Below are 21,172 nucleotides of genomic sequence, written 5' to 3' on the forward strand. Positions count from 1 at the left end.
CACATCACTCAAAAACAAAAGGCTGTAGGGGTGGGGAAGACACATCACCCAAAAACAAAAGGCTTTAGGGGGTGGGGAAGACACATCACCCAAAAACAAAAGGCCGTAGGGGGTGGGGAAGACACATCACTCAAAAACAAAAGGCTGTAGGAGGTGGGGAAGACACATCACTCAAAAACAAAAGGCCGTAGGGGTGGGGAAGACACATCACTCAAAAACAAAAGGCTGTAGGGGGTGGGGAAGACACATCACTCAAAAACAAAAGGCCGTAGGGGGTGGGGAAGACACATCACTCAAAAACAAAAGGCCGTAGGGGGTGGGGAAGACACATCACTCAAAAACAAAAGGCTGTAGGGGGTGGGGAAGACACATCACTCAAAAACAAAAGGCCGTAGGGGGTGGGGAAGACACATCACTCAAAAAGAAAAGGCCGTAGGGGGTGGGGAAGACACATCACTCAAAAAGAAAAGGCCGTAGGGGGTGGGGAAGACACATCACTCAAAAAGAAAAGGCCGTAGGGGGTGGGGAAACAATTTTGATGATGCATAGGATAGAAACATTTATACCTGTATCCACACCTAGCATGGGTGCATCTAACAGCACAATACTATTAGTTATCCCATGAGTGGGAATGAAACATGGAATAATGTGGCGAACCTGCCTCTCACATGCCATGAGGCCAAAGGCAGAGTGGTATGTGAGATGCAGACACACTGCATTCCCTGTTCCGAGTGGCATCATGACTATCTTCAAGCAAACATGATTCATGGTGAAGGTGTAACAGGTGCTATACACAAAACGTCTTCATTAATTAAGAAGACAGGTATTGGAGTTTCAACTTTTTAATTTACATGTAAAAATATATTCAATGCAGATTAACATTCTCCAAACTCAATGTGCTGTGGTTGGTGCACACATTGGGGAAATGAACCGGGTGATATCTAAACACACGTAATGATCCACATTGGACTCAAACGCATTACACTTGAATTTACAACTCCATGAAAACTGTGCATTTCTACAATTAGCATACGCTTAGAATAGCACAATGTGCAGCATTTTGCGCAATATGCAGTGTGCGGTTTTGAACGTGTGGTGTGGTATAATGGGATGTTGTTGCCAGGGATCAACCAATCAGGATCTAGTATGCAAATTTTTCGAAGATAATTACGCATACCATCAATAATAAAAGTGTACAGGGTATGCCAATACTTGCATATGTATTGCATTATTTTGCGCACCCTAGTATTTTGGAGCCCTTTCATGTAACTTCAACTGTTCTATACACACTCTATTCACATGACATTGCTGCATTAGGCCTCAACTTTTCTTCTCCTTTCATTTTACATTTTTCTTTATTTTGGCACAGATCAGCGTTTCAGTGTTCAACTCCATCTAACCACTGCTACATGCACGTCATCAATAAATGACGTTAAGACAACGAAGTGATGACGACACCTTTTTCTTCCTGGCACCCCTCTCCATCCGGTCCTGAGGCAGCATTGATCCCGTCCGCACAGCAGCCAAAGGTGGAACTAGCACAGGTTGGGCCGGTAGTGGTGGATGGCGCTGAGGTAGGGGCTTCGGTTTCACTGAGATACCAAGAGGACAGGGAAAAAAACACCAATGATTCATGGAAGGGGGGGGGAAGCTGTCTCTTAACATGCAAGCATGACAACCAGGATTTCAGATGACAAAAAGCAAGGGAACTCCCAACTGTAGAAGAGTTGGTGGTGTTTTCAATTTGTAACAGTGTTTTTTAAGTAAACTGAATGAGAATACTCAGTTGATCCAAGGAACGGTTGCAAGTCTGAAAATCTCGGCAAATTTTAGCTCAGATACATGAACGGCTGCCAGAAGTGAAATAACATTTTGCTTGACATCCAAAGGACGTTCTATAATTGAAAATTAATTAAATTTTATTCAAAAATGTCAATAATTTGGCAGATGATTTCTGAAGGGAAGACTGATAACTGACCTGGCTGGACAGCCCTCTTGGTCAGGTCCAGTTGCCTCAGTAACTCCATCCTCACAACAGCCGTAGGTTGACCTGTTACAATCCTCTAAGAGCCAGTAAAAGTAAACTCGGTCAGCTACACCACACTAGATTGGCAATGTACAGGATTCTCCCCAAGAAACAAGGAAGCTTAAGAAAAAAGACAAAATATAACCTAGCCATTCCCACAATTGACCATTATTACAGTTTTATCATGGTCTCTGGTCGTGCATTACCGACTTCATTCGTCTTGGAAATGGCGTGTGTGCACTATTTGGGATGGCTTGTGAAATCAACCACCGACTATAAGTTTTGCCTGTGCATCATAACATTTTAGTAGAGTTGGGAATTCAAGCTATTTGTGTTAGATTATTCAATGTTTCCTTCAGCGAGTGTCCACAGTCATTACATTTGGAATACAAACCAAATTTGAAAGGGTTGTGAAATAATGGTCACATGACCTTAAACGATTCCACCTTTCTATGAACCACAGACAAATGGAAGTGTATGTCAAATCTGATTTTTAAAACAATCAATGTCAGACACCTATAAACAGAGATATAAAAAGCCTTGCCTACCTTCTGAGCCATCGCAAGGCTGGGTGTTACAAACTTCTTGCTCGATTGGCCGGTTTGACGCATCACAGTGGGAGCTGTCCAATGAAGTCCCATCCTTGAAGCACATGATCTGCCGGGCCCTCTGGCCTCCCTCACACTTTGCTGAACACTGATCGAAGAATTAGAAGTAAATTAGTTATTAACGCCACAATGATCCTTATGAAATTGCAGGCTGTAAATATTCATCAGGAAAAAGACTAGGACAAATATGACTAGTAAAGATTTCTTACAGCATGACTTTCCCATCTTAATTTTCCAGATATAACTCAACTTGCAAAATGGTAAAATTCCTAGTTATGCTCAGTTGGATTATACCTTCAACTTCAAAGTTAAAAGGGACATTTGATCTAAACCTGTTACATTACAATGGTTATTCTGGTAGTAATGTACTTTTAAAAAAAAATTGGATCTGTATGCAAATTAACTGTTGGTACAGTATTTGTACCGTCAACCCAGAAGATAAAAAAAACTGGTATCTCATGGAACCTGTACATTGGCATTCCAATGACAAATTTTGGAAAGCTTTCAGAATTATCATGTTGAGTAAATACCAAAGTTACAGTACACTCACAAGGTGTGCTGCAAGGCTGCCCTAACACGCGGCACTCTTACCTTCTCCCAGGAACCAGTCAACCACACAGCCCCGACGCAAGGTCCGTTGTCGCAAACCTCCGAGGTGGACAGCTTGATGGTGGCGTTGCACGCGCCATCCGAAGTGGCTTCCCACTCGCCGTTCACAAAGTGAGCGCAGAAGACGTTCCGGATGCGCAGGCCCTGGCCGCAATCTGTGGAGCACTGAAGGAACAGCCGCCCAAAAGAGCGTACACTAAAAATTTGCCAAAGAGGAAAACCGACCCCACATACATCTTGCCAGCATCAGCCCCAAATAAGGGATCAAGCAATTCTTGTAAACTATTTGAGTAGAGTTTTACTGCAGTCACACGTTTAGTTGAACAATCAGTGCCGAGAAAGTTCACAATGGTGCCCTTCTTAATATGAAGATCAATTCTCTTTCAATGTGTGAGGTCCAAACCTAAAAATCTTTGGTGAGGTAAATATTCCTGGTACATGTATGTCTACTCAACCCCCCTCCCCAAAAAGTTAATAGAAGGTCTGAACTCTGAGAAAGATCTCCTCATGTCCACTTAATAACAGAGTATCATTTGTAAATTTTGGGGATAATTTATGACAAACTTGACTGGTCATATTGGACCGAAAAAGAAGTCAATGAGGTGACAGGTTGCTTCAACTGGTGCCTTACCTCGGTCCAGCGGGAGGCGTGCCAGAGGGGGTGACAGGCCTGCCGAGAGGAACAGCGCTGTGTCGTGGCAGGACGCAGGTTGCCATCGCAGACATCCTCGGCATAAATGGTGCCCGAGGGCCCCATGCAGTGCACCTGCCTGGTCTGGACACCATCACCACACTGGTCAGAACACTGGAGGGGAGGGATTAGATGGCAAGACGCTAAGGTTTATGGCAAAGCAACAGCAAAACAGACAGAAGACTACAGTTTCAGCATGGGGACGAGACAGAAAATGCTTTTCCTTTTAGGTACTGAAGTTGTGGGTGGTGGTACAACAGGTGGGTCCCTTTTCCGAGCTTTGGCCATTCATTGCTTAACTACAACTGCAGTACATTAGGACAAAGTCATTTCCTGGGACTGGTTGCAAGGGATCTTGTGAAAAAAAACTCACACTCACAGACCCAACCTGGGGATGCAAAAATGGGGAAACTTTTAAGAAAGAATTTCTGCCAAAGTTTGGAGAAATCAGCAGGCCCACAGAAACGTTGTATGCCTATTTATATGAATCAAGTGCAATGAATAGCTAGAGTCAGTTTATGCAATTGGACAAAGACTACCAGTACTTTTCAATGTGACCAGACTAAAAACCAAAACTAACACAGCAAACCAAATGTCCAAGCTAGATAATTACACTTTTACTACTTTAAACACTCCAACAGGCATGCTACCACAGTGGGGATAGGTCCTTTGTATGCTCGATGTTAACCTCAATTAAAATGTCCCCGCCAAGGTGGCAGTTCAGTGTTGGGCATATCACTACATCAGCTCGACCATTCCCCACACTTATTTCTCCCCCCCCCCCCACCTGGGACAACCTTCGCCCGGTCCACAATTCCCCTCCCTGACCCGCAATCAACCGCAGACTCCCTCAGTGACTATAAAACTAATCAACATACCTTTGTCTAGCTCCCAATGAATGCTAACTACATGTATCTTTCAACATCCACCCGTGAAGCAAGGCCCAAACTTGCCGGCATGCACTCCCTCAGTCACAAAAAAAGACGTATTCCCACCTACTCCAAATTCTCTCATGAAAAGCAAAAAAAAAAAAAATTGCCCCAGATGTTCTAGAAAACTCTCAGCGCACACACACAGGCAAACACACCCAGGTTGTTTGGATAAACCAACCAGCTGAGACGTGATCATGCATGTGGTTCACTCCTCAATGTTCCACCTCCTCCCAAATGAACTCTCCTCCACTTCATAATTTTTTCCTTTGCCTTCACCATGTATTCCCATTTTTATATAATTTTTTTCAAAACCAACTAACATTTTCCTTTCCCCACCTTTATTCTGCATTCCTATTTCTTCTGTACAATGTCAAAATCCAGTGCTTTTAATGAAAATCTTTTCAGTGGCATGTGGTGTCTGTTTAAAATTCATATTTTCTTTTCTGTAACTCACTAATATACATATAAATTGTTTTGACTGCGCAATACACTCTACTTGCTAATTTGCTGTGGGCAGTGATAAATACAGTTCAGCTATAACCAGTAATAAAAAGGTTTTCTTTTTAGTAAGAAACGGTCTCGAGGCAACTCACGTCAGACCACTGGGACACCAGCCACTGCACGTCCTCACAGGGCCCCATGTGACACACCTGCTGGCTGTTGGGCCTGATGTCGGCGAGACACTGTGAGTCGGCCAGGACCTCCTCCCCCGAGCTGCAGGAGACGGCTCGTGTCTGGACACCGCGCCCGCAGGTGACTGAGCACTAAGGGAGGGAAGTTAAGGGGGGGGGTTGTTGAAGGAGAAAGGGAGAGAAATGCATGCAGGGTAGGGCAAAGTGCAGCATCAAGTTGTGAAGTTAGTAGGCCATTATGAAAGATGATATTCGCGTAAAGCTGCAGTCCCTCAGGGGATCTGGAACCAAAAGTGCAACTCTTATACACTTGCTCTTCTCACATTTGTTGAGCGATATGAGATGGCCTACTGATGTTGCTTCTTATAGTTACCAGTGCCAATCAAAAAGACCTAGAGACTATGTTCCACTGACATTGATTAAGTGCTTAAGTAAATCAGGTTCCTTTTCTCTCTCTCTTCTCACTTTAAAGAAAAAAAAATCAACTTTTTAATTGACGCGTTTCTTTCATTTAAAACCCGATTTTCATCAAATCTTTGGAACTGGCAGTGCGCACATACCAGTAAGTTACACCAGTTCTATAAAGAGCTGTATCAGCGTTAAATTGAAGGTTAACAGTGTTATTCATTCAAGTTCTCTCGAACAATTGTCCATGATGCAAAACTTCAGAAATGTGGCACAATATCTAATTTTTTTTCTGTTCGATGGCAACTGCCACGGCCATTTATTGCATTATGGGCTGAAATAATCTGTCACTGTCCCTCCCCACAGAAAATATTTCATAAGATCTTGCCATTTCAATGCACTATTAAGTACACAGAAAGTCTGCTGGGATGTACATCAGTTGATACAAACAACCTAGTTAGAATTAGCAGTGACCCTAAACTAGAACCCCGTCCCCCTCAGCTGATGGTAAACTAATTTAAAGAACAGCTGCCAGACTGCTAGTCAGGCATTTAAAAATAAATTGTGCCACCCACCTGGGACCAGTTGCCAGCAGTCCATTCAGGGCAGGGTGCCGAGAAGCAGTGTTGCTGGTAGCTGGGCTTGTCTTCCAGGAGGCCGTTCTCGCAGAAGGAGTCGTGGATGATCTCAGCCCGGTCGCCGTGCATGACCTGCTCACAGTAGACCAGTCTGACCTGCTGGCCCAACCCGCAGGAGGTGGAACAAGGACTCCACTCACCGGCAAGCCAACTGAGGGGAAAGGGGGGGGGGTTAGATTGGAAGGGGAGTAAATGAGACTGCAAACCCCCCCAGGTTAACCTACTGTAATTTAAATAGAGGCCAACTCCCACAAAGTTGATTTAATCTCCATCTGCCTTTCACCTCTGCTACAGAAATCTGAGAAAACAACTCTAAGAGCTACCTAAGAAGTAGCACGGTCCTGAACCTGACAAAACTTTGGAGACCTCAACATGTCAGGTGCAGAATTTCTTTCTTGTTGGAGCAAAGTGAGAGAAACCACAGCCAGTGCTAACTGGTAGATACAAACTGCACTCGCACCTGATGACCTTCATGTTGATTATACAGGTGAAAGAATCAACACTGAACTGGCCTTTTATCAATATTCTGCCAAACATGAACACAGAACAGGAAACGGAAAAGAGAAGATTTCTGTCTTGAACTCCACCATCATCAGAGTGTGTGGTTGGACGCACAGCTAGTTCACGATGAACGGAGGTGGAATTTTATCACGTACCTGGGTGGGCAAGGCACCATGTTACAGGAATGATTCCCAGCTGGCTTCAAGGCAGGATCGCATAGGTATTCTGGCACTCTGACAAAATCACTGGATCGCGCGCACCAGACGTCACGAAGCTGATAACCTTTGACGATAGACAGAAAGTTAAGTCTCACAGGATGCTTTACCTTGTCAAACAGCTGTGAGGATGAAAGTCATCAACGGAGAAATCATGGTCTCTTTGTTGTGAAAAAGTTGGAGAAACACAACTTTAAAGAAAGTAAGGTGCATCCAGCTGAGTTTTTGCTCAAATTTACCAATATTAGAAAGTGTGATGTTTTATGCACTTGGAGTTATTTGTTATTTTATTAAACCAGTCACCATTGCATGAAGAACCTGTCAAGTTTAACAAGCCATGCCTTGTTGATGTTTGTTTCAAACAACTTGACCAACCTCCCTATTACTCATTCAGCACTGCAATTTACCCTGCCTTTCAAGGAAACAACCCTACCTTGACACCTTCATAATGAGGTATGCACCCCCAGCAAGGCTTTCGAAGGTCCAAAGGTGTCACAACAGTAACAAGCATTTTCTAAGCTTCTCTAGGACAGCAAGGTTGTGCTGGGTAGCCTAAGGGACGACTTGCGACGGATTGATGGGGGTGCCTAAGTTTTTGCCAAATGCTCATTTTAACAGCTACCTATTTTAGGCAGTGTTAAATGCATAATAATAATAGCTGGTTCTCACATAGCGTACATATCCATCACACCTGCTGCTCAAGGCGCTGTATTATCATTATCCCTGCACATTGGGCTCACAACAACTGAGCATTCCTGAAACCGTCTCAGCTCCCTGGGGAGTATACTACATGTAGCTGATGTTGCCTTATCAGGCACATGTGGCTAACATAACCAAATCTGCCCTCACAAGTACCCATTTACTCCTGAGTGGAGAGAGGCACATGGGGGAGGGGGGTAAAGTGACTTACCAAAGGTCACGACATGCTGCCACCAGCTGGATTCGAACCCCCTACCCTATGATCAGAAGCTACAAACTCTCACCACTAGACCACACGCCCCACATGTACATGTATGTCCTTAATTTTTCTCACCAACTGCTCAGAATTACAGCCAACCTTGGTAAATATTTGCCATTTGGTGACACTGGCACCTAGCAGCTGCAACCCTTCACGTCATATCTTCAGTTGCCTCAAAGGATCAACTTAATGACATGATTTGGAAAGGGCAGATCCTCCAAAATTCACTTAGGAGGACTCCTGAATAGGTTTTTTTTTCTGTCTTTGCCCCTGAAGAAATAAAACACAAAGCATTCCTCCTGGTCCCAATCCAGAGGAATGTCACTGCTAGATATCGCCAATGCCAGGTGGTAAAGGGAGCAGGCCAGACATGGGGCTCATGATGGCTTTTTTGCACGGCTGCACTTTCTGCCTTTCCTGTCAAATGATTCATTTACGTCAAATCCCTCAAGGACGACAGGCTAAACCGATCAAGTTTGGGTTGCACGATCAAGTTCGGAGCGTGCAACGGGAGCCACCAAAGAGAATGTGTCAATTTATTATCCGCCAGTCTTTTTAAATTTAATGAAATATAATTCCTCCCAAGTGCAGTCATATCCTGCTTATACTGAAAGAATACAAATTTACCTGTAAACCTAAATGGGATATGACCACTCCTCTAACAAGTTGCCAACATATACTGTACAATTACTAGTTGGCATATTTCTTTTCTTGAATATACATGTATACCAACAAATGGACACATTTTTCTTAATGGCCACTGAGGTGTACCATTTGATGATACATGTTGTTCCCTTGACACCTGCTCGCTGAAAATTATCTTTGGCGTCAAATCACTAAGCCACCAATCAAGTCATCACAACTTATGGAGCAGCTTCAAAAGTCACTCATTTCATAGAGCGTTGCATGGCCATGGCTCAGTTTGACATGTAGACAACAAATGGTGATTGAAAAAAATTGCATGAGTGACACCAACGTATTCAAAATTATGCAAGCAACCACAGAAACACAAATAACATGAATCACTCACATTATACAACAGGCGGTTGGGTCATTCTATAAATTAGGGGTCAAATTTTTTTGTGTGCATACGGTATGATATGAAGTTCAAGACATTTTGCAATTTCCAAGAGTGATGAATTAATGCAAGTTATCTGCTAAACAAATGGAACAGTTTGCAATCATGTCAGTGACATTTCCATGTCAAATTACACAGGTCAGGTGTCACAGGGACACAAAACTGTCACACTTTTTGGCCCCTGAATTTACAGAATGACCCGATTCAGAGATAGACAACAGGGGCTGACATAAAATGACTGATGCTTAATCTTGGGGTTGAAAACGGAAATGGCGGATGTCAAAAGGAGGTCAACTGTTTTTGACATTTTGTTACAGCCCAGAAGAGAACTTTATTTCTAGTCGTAAATCTGTGCCATAAATTTGTACAAGTAAGTGAAGGCTGAAAATATCAAAATGTGACCAATCCAAGGAAATGAATCACAGGTCTGGCAATAAACTATGAGCAGACAGCCTAAAATTTAATATAACACTTTCGAAAATCAATTTTGTACCCAGTTGCTTTTTATTTTCTGACACAACTTTGCCATGCAACATCATCACTGAAATTTCTTTTGCGAGGGAATTCAGATTCTTCAAAGCTGGTCAAAATGGAGAGAAAAAGGGTACGAGGGCCGACAGTATGCTGAAAGCCGCATTGTACTGCATGCACTCAGCCCCCAAGACGTACTGGTACATGTACGCAGGAGTGCCAAGGGTAAAACAAGCGTGCACAGGTGGCGCATCAACTCTGAAAAAGGTACCGTTGCTAGGTAACAAATCAATCCCTCTTGTTTACGCATGGGAAATATCAGTTTGACTGCCTCCTCGTCTCACTGCATCGCCCATTCGTTCCATGTACAATTTCCTAAGTTACTAGTAGTAGTACATACATGTACATGTATGTACCTCGTGATTGGTGTCACTCGTACATCATATATTACCCTCACACATATCAGAACAAGACCTACCCCCGCCACAGGTCCTCGTGCAAGGCGTAAAGTCACTGAAGAGCCAGGAGTAGGTGTCCGGTTTAGCTCCCTCGCTGTCCAATGGCACAGAGTAATTGTACGCAACCCCGTGGTTTCTCTCTTGTGTGACCAGCTGTGAATAAACATACAAGCACGTCACAAAAGCTGCTTTGGTTAAGCTTTCCACTGTCTTGGCCGATGGAGACTGTACGTATTAGTGCACGCTTGGTAGCAAAATATACACACAAAAGCAGTGCAGTGTGTTTTGACAGGTTTTGTTGCAGGTACCCAGTACATGTACCTGTAGGTACGGATTTTCTGCGTAGCAGGGTAAATGTATGGTACCAAGAGTACTGTGATTGCTATTGAACACCTGAAGGCTGAAATGATGCATAAAGCATTTTGTCACAGTGCAAATATTCAGTATCTGGCTACTTGTCATGACTACGATGCATTCAGACATGAAACTTTTCTGTTGTTTGCAGAAGCAGAGGAGTGCCATTTTCACTGTGTTTCTAGACCAAGGTGCAGGAAATTCCTCTCCTGTAAAAATGATTTTACACACTGAAGTGAAAATTAGGCAAAATTGTACATGTACTCCGTAGAATCCATGCATACATGCGTGTGTTCAAATCAGTGCCATGGGCAATACACTGTACTAATGGAATACACTGTACTAATGGAAAGGCCGCACGCCACAAGTTGCACATACAGACAAATGTTGGATCTTATTATTACATAACTGTCAGGGTACAATGAAGCCACTCATAATACAATGTGCCACCAAGGGATTGCCACAGAGAGGCCATTTTTCAAGTTTCCAGTCAACAAAAATATGGCCGACGTGCCGTGCTTTGCATATCAGCAAATATCAGTAGACAACTTGGGGAATTTTGAAGTCTGATTGAGGCATTCTGTACAATGGAAAGGACTCCTGAAAACTGATATTTGATAAATCTACACTTGGAATCTTCTACCTGGACAAACAAATGTTAAGAACAATTCAAGTTTCACGCACGCAGGGGGAGAATGGAATTTGCCAGGAAACTTCTTGGGTGCACACATGTGTTGTGAACTACACGTACTGTAAAATTGTAAGAACGTTATCCCTTCAACTGATGACCGGGCGAACCCACAAATGTCATGTTTGATATCACAATGCAGACTGAATGGAAATTGAATGCACATGTGATCCTCCAAATAAAAAAAAAAAGCATATATCCTGCTTTTTTAACGAGCAAGCCCATCTCAACACCAGAGTTCAACAAGTTGATCTTCGGTCCACAAGCGCAGACGAAAGTTGAGCCATGATGACAGATACCTCGGGTTCACCTGCCCTGCCCTGACAACAATCTCAATCCAATCACACTCAAAGAGCGTTTCTAGTTGGGATCTTGAGTGGCACTGGAGCGTAAGATGATCCCAATGTAACAATGTCAATGAGATATTGCATCCCCCTACTAGGGGGCCCTAGGCTCCATGGTAATTTGACACAGGTTTCTATTTCAGACAACAAGATTTGAGCGCTACACACAATCAATTCATCGGCCATATGTTGATCTGATATGGACAAAACACAGATTACTGGCATGCATGCTTTATCAAATTATGAGGCGTCCTTTTTTTATCCATGATAAAAACGCATTTAGTCCAATTTTAAACTAGCAGGTTTTTTTTGGGGGGGGGAATACCATGCAAAAACTCTAAATGTTCAAGAGAATTTATCAATATTTGTAATCATTAAACAGATGGATAACATTCCAGTGTACATGTAATTTTTTCAGTTTATGTAACCATTTTTCATGGGTCTGTGAAATGTAAGATTTCACCACGCCTAAGCGTTTTGTGCCTAAGGGGGAAGTTATCAATTGTCATAAATCGAATATGTCCGGCTCTTGTCTTGGATGACAAACTTGTTCCTTCCTGCGGGTGGGGGCCAGCATGATATCGCAAGACTTGCTTGACGACTCCCCGAAAACAAGAGCCAGCTTTCGCCTTCACGAGTTTCCGCAACAGCTGCCATACCTTCTTTAAATGTGATCCTAGTTTATGTTTAAGACTCCAAGAAATCAGCGTCCATTTTCAAAATCTGGGGGCCATTTCTCATCTACCCACCTGTCCACCCGTTCCTGTGGACAGGCAAAAACAAATCTTTGATAGGCAGTTTTCAGATCCCCATTTGTTTTCCCACAAATCTTTATCACAAGTGAACAAATCTTCACATTTTCTTCAGAACACTGGGTAGAGTGGAAAAATGACCGCAAGTAGCCTCTAAGGGATTGAATTCCACAACATAACTGGGAGTGGATGGATAGTTTTTAACCTTGGCTGGAAAGAGACAGGTAGATATTGGTATTTCAATCCTAGATGAAACCCTGTAATGGGAGAAATCCATGGAGCATCCAGGGACTGTACATATAACAATGACAAGGCTAAAATGCTGTGAGATACCGGGGCTTTAAAGAACTTTTAAATAAGGAATGTGTTCTCTCAGAAACGCTATGCTAATCTTACAAAAGGCAAGCTAAAATGTCTCAAAATCCGACTGATTGAAACTCTAAGAAGCCACACTTTTTTGGCAAAAAAACACATCCCAGCAATTTCAATCTCATTTCATGGCTAATTATCTAAAGGCTTTGGGCAAAAGCCTCTTTACCAAACTGTGCAGCACTCAAGTCAGGAACTTTTGCCTTAAGGCAAGAAATTCAGGCCCCTTGAATGATCAGTGTTCCCAGTGCCTAGCCTAATTGTGAAGCTAGGTACTATAAAATACCCTTCATCTGTACCGCGAAAAATCTGAAACTGGCACCAAAATGCCCTTTTGAAGTTCACCCTTTCAATACCAAAAGAGGTAAATGTTGGGAAAAGGCTTCAAATAATGCGACATCAAAGGTTTTGGAGGTAGATTGGCCACTCAGGAACCAGTATACATTATATTTATCTTCCGAAAATCAAAACGAAAGAAAAAAGAGCCAATTTCAGTCCACAACCAACAGGGCCAATTTCAGAAACATGAGAGGTTGAATTTTGTGTTTGTGTTGGGTTGACGATCTAACAGGGAAAGACACAGCAGGCAGGCATGAAGAAAAAAGGTTAACTGGCACTGTTGTGGCCCAAATGCATTAAAACAAGAAGTTTTGACGACGTGTAGAAAATGCACAATATTATACATTAATCTAAGATGCATAAACCTAAAATCTTACTCTTAGCTGGTCAAAATAATTGCGAGATTTGTTCCGAAATGAAGGAGTACGAGACGTTGAAGTTGGAGTGGAATGTAACTTGCGTGGCACATGTGAGAGTTCACTTGTGTTTACGTGCAGTGGCGACAGACTATTCACATGCCACAGAGAATAATATGGTCAGTACAGGAGTACCCAGACCTGAATCTTAGGCTGAATCGTGGGCTACCTTGTATGTGTGTACAAGTGAAGCTTCTAAAAAAAAAAGAAGCAATTTACATGTATGTGCATACTTGTTTGCCGAGTCTACAATTATCATTGTGTCGAAGAAAAAGAGTTAACCACGTATTGGATTCTTCTCGTGAAAGAGAGTGGATTCCATTCCAATGAAAATAACTATAATTTACTCATCGATGAATGAGGATGACAGCACAGAACCTGTCAGTGTGGCAGGGATGCTGCTGCGGTCCTAAACCTGACCGTGGTCCAGCAGCACAGCACCATACACCGGCAGCTCCAACACAACACAAGCAGTCGCCGAGGCTTGCATCGCTTTTCTAAATTGGAAGTGCTTTTGCAGACACTGGTTATTTGTAGAAGCAATCCTCCAAAATCCTTGGCATATTACTTCTCTACGACAACCAGGAAGGTTTAAAATCTACCCTTAATGCGTTGTCCGGGAACGATCGAGTGGCATTATTGCATGGAAACCGCGAGACAAAGTCTCAATGTACATGTACGAGATTCCTGTCCAAGCTGTACAAGACCAGGGTATGTTTGATTTTATGACAAAAAACACAACCAATCATGCACTTAAACTTGATGTATGGAACAATCAACGTAGCAGTCAAGAATCGCCCGAGAACACTGCATTTTGAGAAAGCCTCTACTACAAGACTTGCACGTGAAGACGCACCGTGTTTACAGTCGTATCTCCCTGTGATGTTTGGGGGTCATCAGCATATCATTAATACATAATAAGTGTTTCTGAAATTGGCAAAAAAGGGACTCGTGGAAGCCCATTTCTTGGACATTTTTTCGATCATGAATGGGAAAACCGTTCCATTTTTTTTTCAGGTTAATTTTGGAAGATGGTCTCGTCAACTGTTGTTTAAAGGTTATAATTGGGGAAAGACAGCTTTCTTTTCCCTACTTCTTTTAAGGACTGTTGTATGGTCAACTGTCAACATAAAAATAGTTGATGGTTTTTCCGATACATATTTACAAATTACTGCGATTTAATCATTATGTAATTAAAAAATGAATACATTTTCAGCTACCTGCTGATTTCTAACGAATGACTGGATTGTGAAACCAATAATCAATACTAGCAAACTGAGTTCCTGTTAAGCCTCAGACAATGTTTTAAAAAGAATTGAGCAATGCCTACCACAACAAACAGTGGCTCAGTGATGGGGCCGAGGGCACGCAAGGCTTCAGCTCCGTAAAATGGGGCGCCAAATTTCCTCTCATAGTAAACCACCGTGTCGGCCACTTCGAAGGGTTGGGGAAAGTCAATGGTGAAGTTGCCATTGATGTAGTACTGTCCATTTGCATTGCGCAGAGCTGGGAGGAGAAATAAACAAAAATATCACCCGTAGTCTACGTTTTAGTTTTCTCAAAAGAAAGAGGCCCTCAGCACTTTTCTGTTGAAAAGAAAATCTGCTGTCATTTCCTAGCTCCAAAATGAGTGGTTCACAATAGTGCACCTCCAAGAGTTTGAAACGCGTTGGCCAATCAAATCTGTCCACCTTTTCCAAATGCGCATTGGGTCGACAAATTTCGCGCACTGTGATTGGCCAACGCACTGCAAACTCTTGGAGACGTACTATTGCAAAATGCCCGTATTCTGCCCTCTCTTCGCATTGAGCTCTATAACTTGTTTTGGTAACTTGCCACTACACAAAAATTGCAGGAACCCCATTTTATGATCTCAATGTCAAAACATTTTTGGGGGTAAGATCAGCTTGTACAAAATACATGTATGTACTGGTACATATAGTTGTTTATTTAAAAGCATGTATACCAGTAAATCGGATTTCCGATTTCCAGCACCAGTGCTGCCTTCTGAGGAAAAATTCTGTCAGCACCAGTGCTAGCAAAACATTCCACACAGTGTAAAGAAAAATAGTGGATGGACCATACATGTAAGTATTATTTTGTGAGGTGACAGGTAGTTTACAGAGTTGATGGAGGGAAGATTTGAAAGGGAACAAGGCTGAGGGGCAAACTATCAAATCAGTGCTAGACGACCTGAAAGCTGGTAGTAGCTACCAGGGAGAGTTAGGTGACAGCATATCTGTGCTCGAAAGGAAGAACACTTATGATGAAAGTGTAAATCATTTTCAAATGTACATGTACATTCGCCAACCCAATTCCTAGAAGCACCAGGATATTCAATAAGAGGGTCCCATATATTTACATGTTGTAAACTGTCTTCTTTGAGTAAACGTCCCTGGTCCCCACTACTATTACACTTTCTAAAATTAAACAACTACATTTGCTTTATCATTGGTGGATCCAGGACTTCAATTGGGCTTGATTTTTTTTTTTTGCAAAGAATGAATGTCAAAACACTGCATTCAGCAGAGCAGCTCGGGAATTCCCAGGTGGCGGAGGGATGTCAACTTTTCAAGTTAACAAGCCCTGATTGAGTTTGTGTTCATATCACATCCACTGCAAAAATGAGGCCTCATCTGCCCTAACATGATCCACACCTACCAGAGCATGTACTAAACCTATCAGTCACCCAAGAAAATAATGCTGACAAGTCAGTAATGAAACTTGCCGGTATGCATCTCACTCTTCCATTATTAAAGCCCAAGGTTAGATCGAAACCGCACAAGCCTGGATGCACGCTTCCAGGCTCTACATTCCATTCAACACAACAGGTGGCAAGATAATCACCCATTACAATGTCAAGTTCAAGCTGACAGGCATTGGCTATTTTTATCCCGTTGCCGATGGCGTAACTCTTACTGTTGTATTAATCACTACTTAAATGGATCGCCCACAAACGGAAAAACTGTGGCGGGCTAGTTTCAGTAAAACTTCAAATTTTACATTGTAGCGTGCACAACATGTCCTCCAGAGCTCTCGCAACAGATGAAAAAACACTCCTAAAACAGCAATCTCAGGGACTTTTATAACCATAGTGTTTCAAGCAGCATGTGTTTTGTTGATTATGCTGTGATTATTTAAGTGTAAAAAACATAAGCTGCAAACTTTGGAGGAAATCGGTTACAGATAAAACCAGACAGCAAGGTAATGCTTGTTGTTTGGGGAGTTTCTTCCCCACAAACCAAGTCCCGCCTCAGTCATTAAGCCTCTCTGATATTGCTCCAAATGGGTCTTTCAATGATTCAGGAACTTACTGGGATTCTGAAGCAGATCGTCAAACTTTTCACTGAACTGAAAATGTCCATTTCTAACACAATTCCAAGTACTTTATCAATAACCTGATGAACGTAACTTCGTGCAAAAATTTTTTAAAATGCAAACGTCCGAAAGACACAGAGACAATTCTTTAACTGAGGTTTTCTTGGAATTTTTTTAACTTCCTCTCATTTTACAGTACAGACAAAGCTGTGCTTTTTTGCCAAATTCCTGAGTTCATACCGGTAGTAACTTCTCTTAATTGACTCTTATCATAAAGGGCAGGTCTGTAATGTGTATACGTACCTACGCTGGTACACCTGCTGTATAACACTGTGTATAGCACATTATATATCCAAGGACTAGTTTCAACAAAAGATCTTAAGCACAAGAATGAGTCCTTGGTTGTTTCCTTGAGTTGCTGTCCTCAGTCAGAATATAACATGATTCCCCCCACACAAATACGTTTACATACATGCAAATTATTTACCTTATGCGGAAATTCCTTTGCTTTGTTTCTCAAAGAAATCTCAGTGAAAATACTAAATTTCCTTGCACTGGGAACACTCCTTTCAGCTGGATTTGTGAGTGTTTCCTCAACTGCTCGCCTTCCTGTTGCTATGAATAACCCTAACCCCAAACTGTTTTTCAGACAGTTGGTGACCTTTATGTGGACCTGGCTTGGTCCACACAAGGCTCACACACCTTGCATTATGTGGACCCCTTCACCTTCAATCATGGACCACCTATTTGTCTTCCTACCTAATATTCCTATGCAACGCTTTGCAAGAGGCTGCCAGAGCATCCGAGCATGGTTTTGCAATCACAGACCCTCATCCAACCGTGGACTCTCTACTGTCCGTTTTTGTGTTCCAAACCCACAAATTGAATATGTAGTGTACAGGCATATACGCCAGCACAGTGCATGGATGTGTATTTTTGTTGCAGACTCGTTCTTTGAGATCACAAAACACAGTATGATTGAAACGTGAAAGGGCTGGGGCCAAGCAAATCTGCGGCTTGTGTTTGCCCTCTAGCAAAGTAGAAAAAAATCGGAAATTGTTGAGAAATTCAACTGACCCAAGAAGTTATTGGATGGCTGGACCTCAGCAACATGAATGTTCACTGCGCCAGCTGGTAGCACAAGGATGTCATTGTAACCTAAAAATGAAGAAAAGAATCAAGCAGAGAATCAGGTCTTGGCAAGACACTCCAGACATAAAGTACTCCTTCATTGGTGAAAAATTAGACAGTGTGGCTCTCTCTCCTTCAGGCATTCCGTTCACTGCTTGGGTTAACACATTAAAGTTGGGTACACATGCGCAAAACGATACAACAGTGTAAAATGGTAGAGTTTCGAGAAAGTTTGTTTTCAAATTTTCAACAACTGTCACGGCACATACTTCAACGGTTATTGAGGAACAAACCTGGAAGTTTTGATGAAGCTCATGAACTCAACTTTTTCAGTTGGTTCCCTCAAACGATTTCTTTTAACACCCTTTAAACTTTGGAATGGCTTTCGCGAAACAAGCAACCTTCTTTGGACATGTTTCAACGACAATGTTTATGGACAGCCTACCAAACGGCAGCTTCTTCCGCCCGAAGGCCCCGCTGATCGTCTTGCACGAGGAGCCGTTTCCGTTGCACTCGCGGCAAATGTCCTCCCGAGCGTCGGAGCCAAGCATGTTGTCGCAGCCCACTTTCTGCAAGAAAGCAAATTGCAAGAAAACGCTGGGAAAAATGGATGTCGATGAATGTGCAGGGCAGCTGTTCAGTATTTGCTGAAAGATGCAGAAGGAAATAAGAATCAACAGAGTTGACTGTTCAAATGAAATTGATTATGTCATATTATACAATACCCCCATAAATCCTTGTCACACGATTGGTGAATTACAGATCATATGACATAAAATACTCCAACCAATATATGGCATAAAGTGCATGCCCAAAGAATGTAACATAATCATGTGCAAAGCCATGTGTCATAGTACGGGTACGTTTTACCCATATTTGACTGCAGACTGGCACTATGAATGATTTTGCTGTAGATGGCGCTATAACCTTGAACTTACATGTACCAAGATGTTTACACATATAAACCTTTGAAATTTCAAAATGACTGTTTGACAGGAGTGAAAATTGTGAAATAAGTCCATTACTTACAATAAATAGTTGAACAGTTTCGATATAAATACACAGTTGAAACTCAAACACCAATAATAAGAGCGCCGTTAACCCCTTCGCGCCGGGAATTTTTTCTGAAAGCCGATTCCAAGAATTCCAGCCTCACTTGGCCACGAAGGCCACCTGCCAAACTGCAAATTCTCGGTTTGAGGCACTGCATGCTCTGCACGCTTTGAATTACGCGGTGAAAAGGCTGATTGTTCGGTGGCATGCAGCTCTACTCACGCTTCCACATTTCCATTGCCTCTTTTCAAAGTGGGGACTATTGTAAAGCTGGTGATTATGATGCAAAATCGGTCTTTTCATTTCTAGGCTACACACAAAGACCAATTACCATATATACAAGAGCCAGGGTCTGCCTTCTTTCATCGTGTTCGCTCGAGCGGAGGCCGAGAATAATAGCTGAAAAGCGGGCCGAGGATCTCAATTTTTACGGTGTATCTAGCCGCGTCCTGGCGCGAAGGGGTATTACATGCAAAACGTCCCCCTTGTAAAAGAAGATAAATTTTAGGTCCCAAGTCTTTGTGTTTTTAGCTTTCCAATACTGAAAATACAATGTCCCTGTTATAATGAGGTAATCTGTCAAGTCCCAATGACCTTTTAATATATGAAGGTATTCAACTATACTTTGGAGTTTGCAAGACGCAACTCAAATGACAATATTTCAGTCAATGTTACAACACATAATAAATGTTTAACTTTAATGCAATGGAAAGAAAACATGACATTTCAAGATGACCCCGGTCCATTGCACTTATAAATATTCATTGTTTGTATGCCGATATGCATGTACATGTATACTGGACTCCAAATAAAATGCTGACACATCATTTCTGATTGCTATTTTTAGCACTTCTAAATGTTCCTTCAATAGCAAATATTACAGAATACCTTCAAGCCACATACTTTTACTGTTTCAGATTACTATCTCTAGAAAGAAGTCAAGTCCCCATACCTGGTGAAAACCTGCACATAGCCAGACAGTTTGATTAGGAGCAGACCCTCGCATTCATGCAAAGGTCATCAGTTTGAATTCTGCCCCTCCAACTTTCTTGGCTCAACTGAAAATCTAATCAACCTACCTCCCTTGGCATGACATACCGGTACATGAGGGCCAACAGCTATAAGTGTTCCTTTTTGAACCTAAAAAATATGTCTACCTCACTTTGTGTAAACCTAAACCAATGGTGTAATCAATCCTCACTTTTATGGGGCTTCTAGCGCCATAATCAACGTATTAGTTATGCCTAAACTTCCTTGATACATTTACAGTAAAATCCTCTTAAACCCCTTGTGGATTTGAGAAAGGGGGGGAAGTCTTGGTCATACAATTTAAATTGAATGACAAAAGTCCATGAAAATGTGCAACTAAAGATAATTTTTTAGCTTTCTCAAACACGCATCACTATTTCGGCCTGATGTGTCCACACTTCGAATACTTTCATTTATTGCCCAAATTTTAATTAAGTTTCCTTTGTAACCTATCCTAACAATTTGAAAAGTATAATCCCGTCTTTGTTCCACCTATCATAAAATAGTACTTCCTATGTCCACCTGTATCTCCACTGCCCCCTACAGAGGCTTTAGACATTCTTTTTAAGACTGGATTTGCAACAGAACCTCCAACAACATGACCTTTGGCCAAATTGTAGCGGCTGCGGTTTGTCGCCCACAAAAGACACCCAGGAGCAAATTTGCTTGAACTGATCATATCAAGTGTCATCATAAAAACCCTTGGTGTCTCATTAATTTTTTTTTTCTCGAAAGACAGAAACTGTCATCGGGAAAAAAACACTGCATTGCAATGAGGTGAGTAATGGTTTTTTTTTTCCTGTGTGGCCACAGGGGGACCCTTTGGGCCCTGGTGGTCAGAGAGGTATTTATCAAACAAATCCGGTGGTTGGCGATAACACCCACCCCATCATTTGAATCAACTTGCACTCACTGGGAGCATGAAGCTAATATTATAAAACTGTAGGCACAAGTCAATCATACTTTATTGGTTGTCAGTAAATATGAGTAATCAGCATGTAAACAAAACTCTTGAAAAAGACACTCCCTCCCTATCTTTTGTTTAAACTTCCCTAACACTCGGACTTCAAAAGAGTGGGGGGGGGGCTCAGAACAAGCAATGGCCCCCCCCACATGTGCAGTGCTGAGGAATATTACATGTACATTGTTTACAGAGG

The 21,172-nt window shown here is 42.2% G+C and overlaps 1 protein-coding gene across 1 annotated transcript in view; it reads right to left on the reverse strand.

The window, feature by feature from the left end:
- Nucleotides 1–21,172, reverse strand: part of LOC147800717 (papilin-like) — a 73,832-nt gene that overhangs the window by 31,716 nt on the left and 20,944 nt on the right. The window contains exons 6-17 of the mRNA XM_087139341.1: nt 18,379–18,502; nt 17,880–17,960; nt 14,815–14,990; nt 10,243–10,375; nt 7,198–7,324; nt 6,479–6,692; nt 5,460–5,630; nt 3,875–4,048; nt 3,226–3,408; nt 2,575–2,722; nt 1,979–2,063; nt 1,459–1,592 (exon numbers count right to left, since the gene is read on the reverse strand). Of these exons, the coding sequence (XP_086995467.1) occupies nt 1,459–1,592; nt 1,979–2,063; nt 2,575–2,722; nt 3,226–3,408; nt 3,875–4,048; nt 5,460–5,630; nt 6,479–6,692; nt 7,198–7,324; nt 10,243–10,375; nt 14,815–14,990; nt 17,880–17,960; nt 18,379–18,502 (1,750 nt within the window). The remainder of the gene's footprint in view (nt 1–1,458; nt 1,593–1,978; nt 2,064–2,574; nt 2,723–3,225; nt 3,409–3,874; nt 4,049–5,459; nt 5,631–6,478; nt 6,693–7,197; nt 7,325–10,242; nt 10,376–14,814; nt 14,991–17,879; nt 17,961–18,378; nt 18,503–21,172) is intronic.

Source organism: Acanthaster planci, linkage group LG01 (genome assembly GCF_054643075.1).
Source record: "Acanthaster planci isolate LZ-2023a linkage group LG01, COTS_SCS, whole genome shotgun sequence".
Classification (NCBI taxonomy): domain Eukaryota; kingdom Metazoa; phylum Echinodermata; class Asteroidea; order Valvatida; family Acanthasteridae; genus Acanthaster; species Acanthaster planci.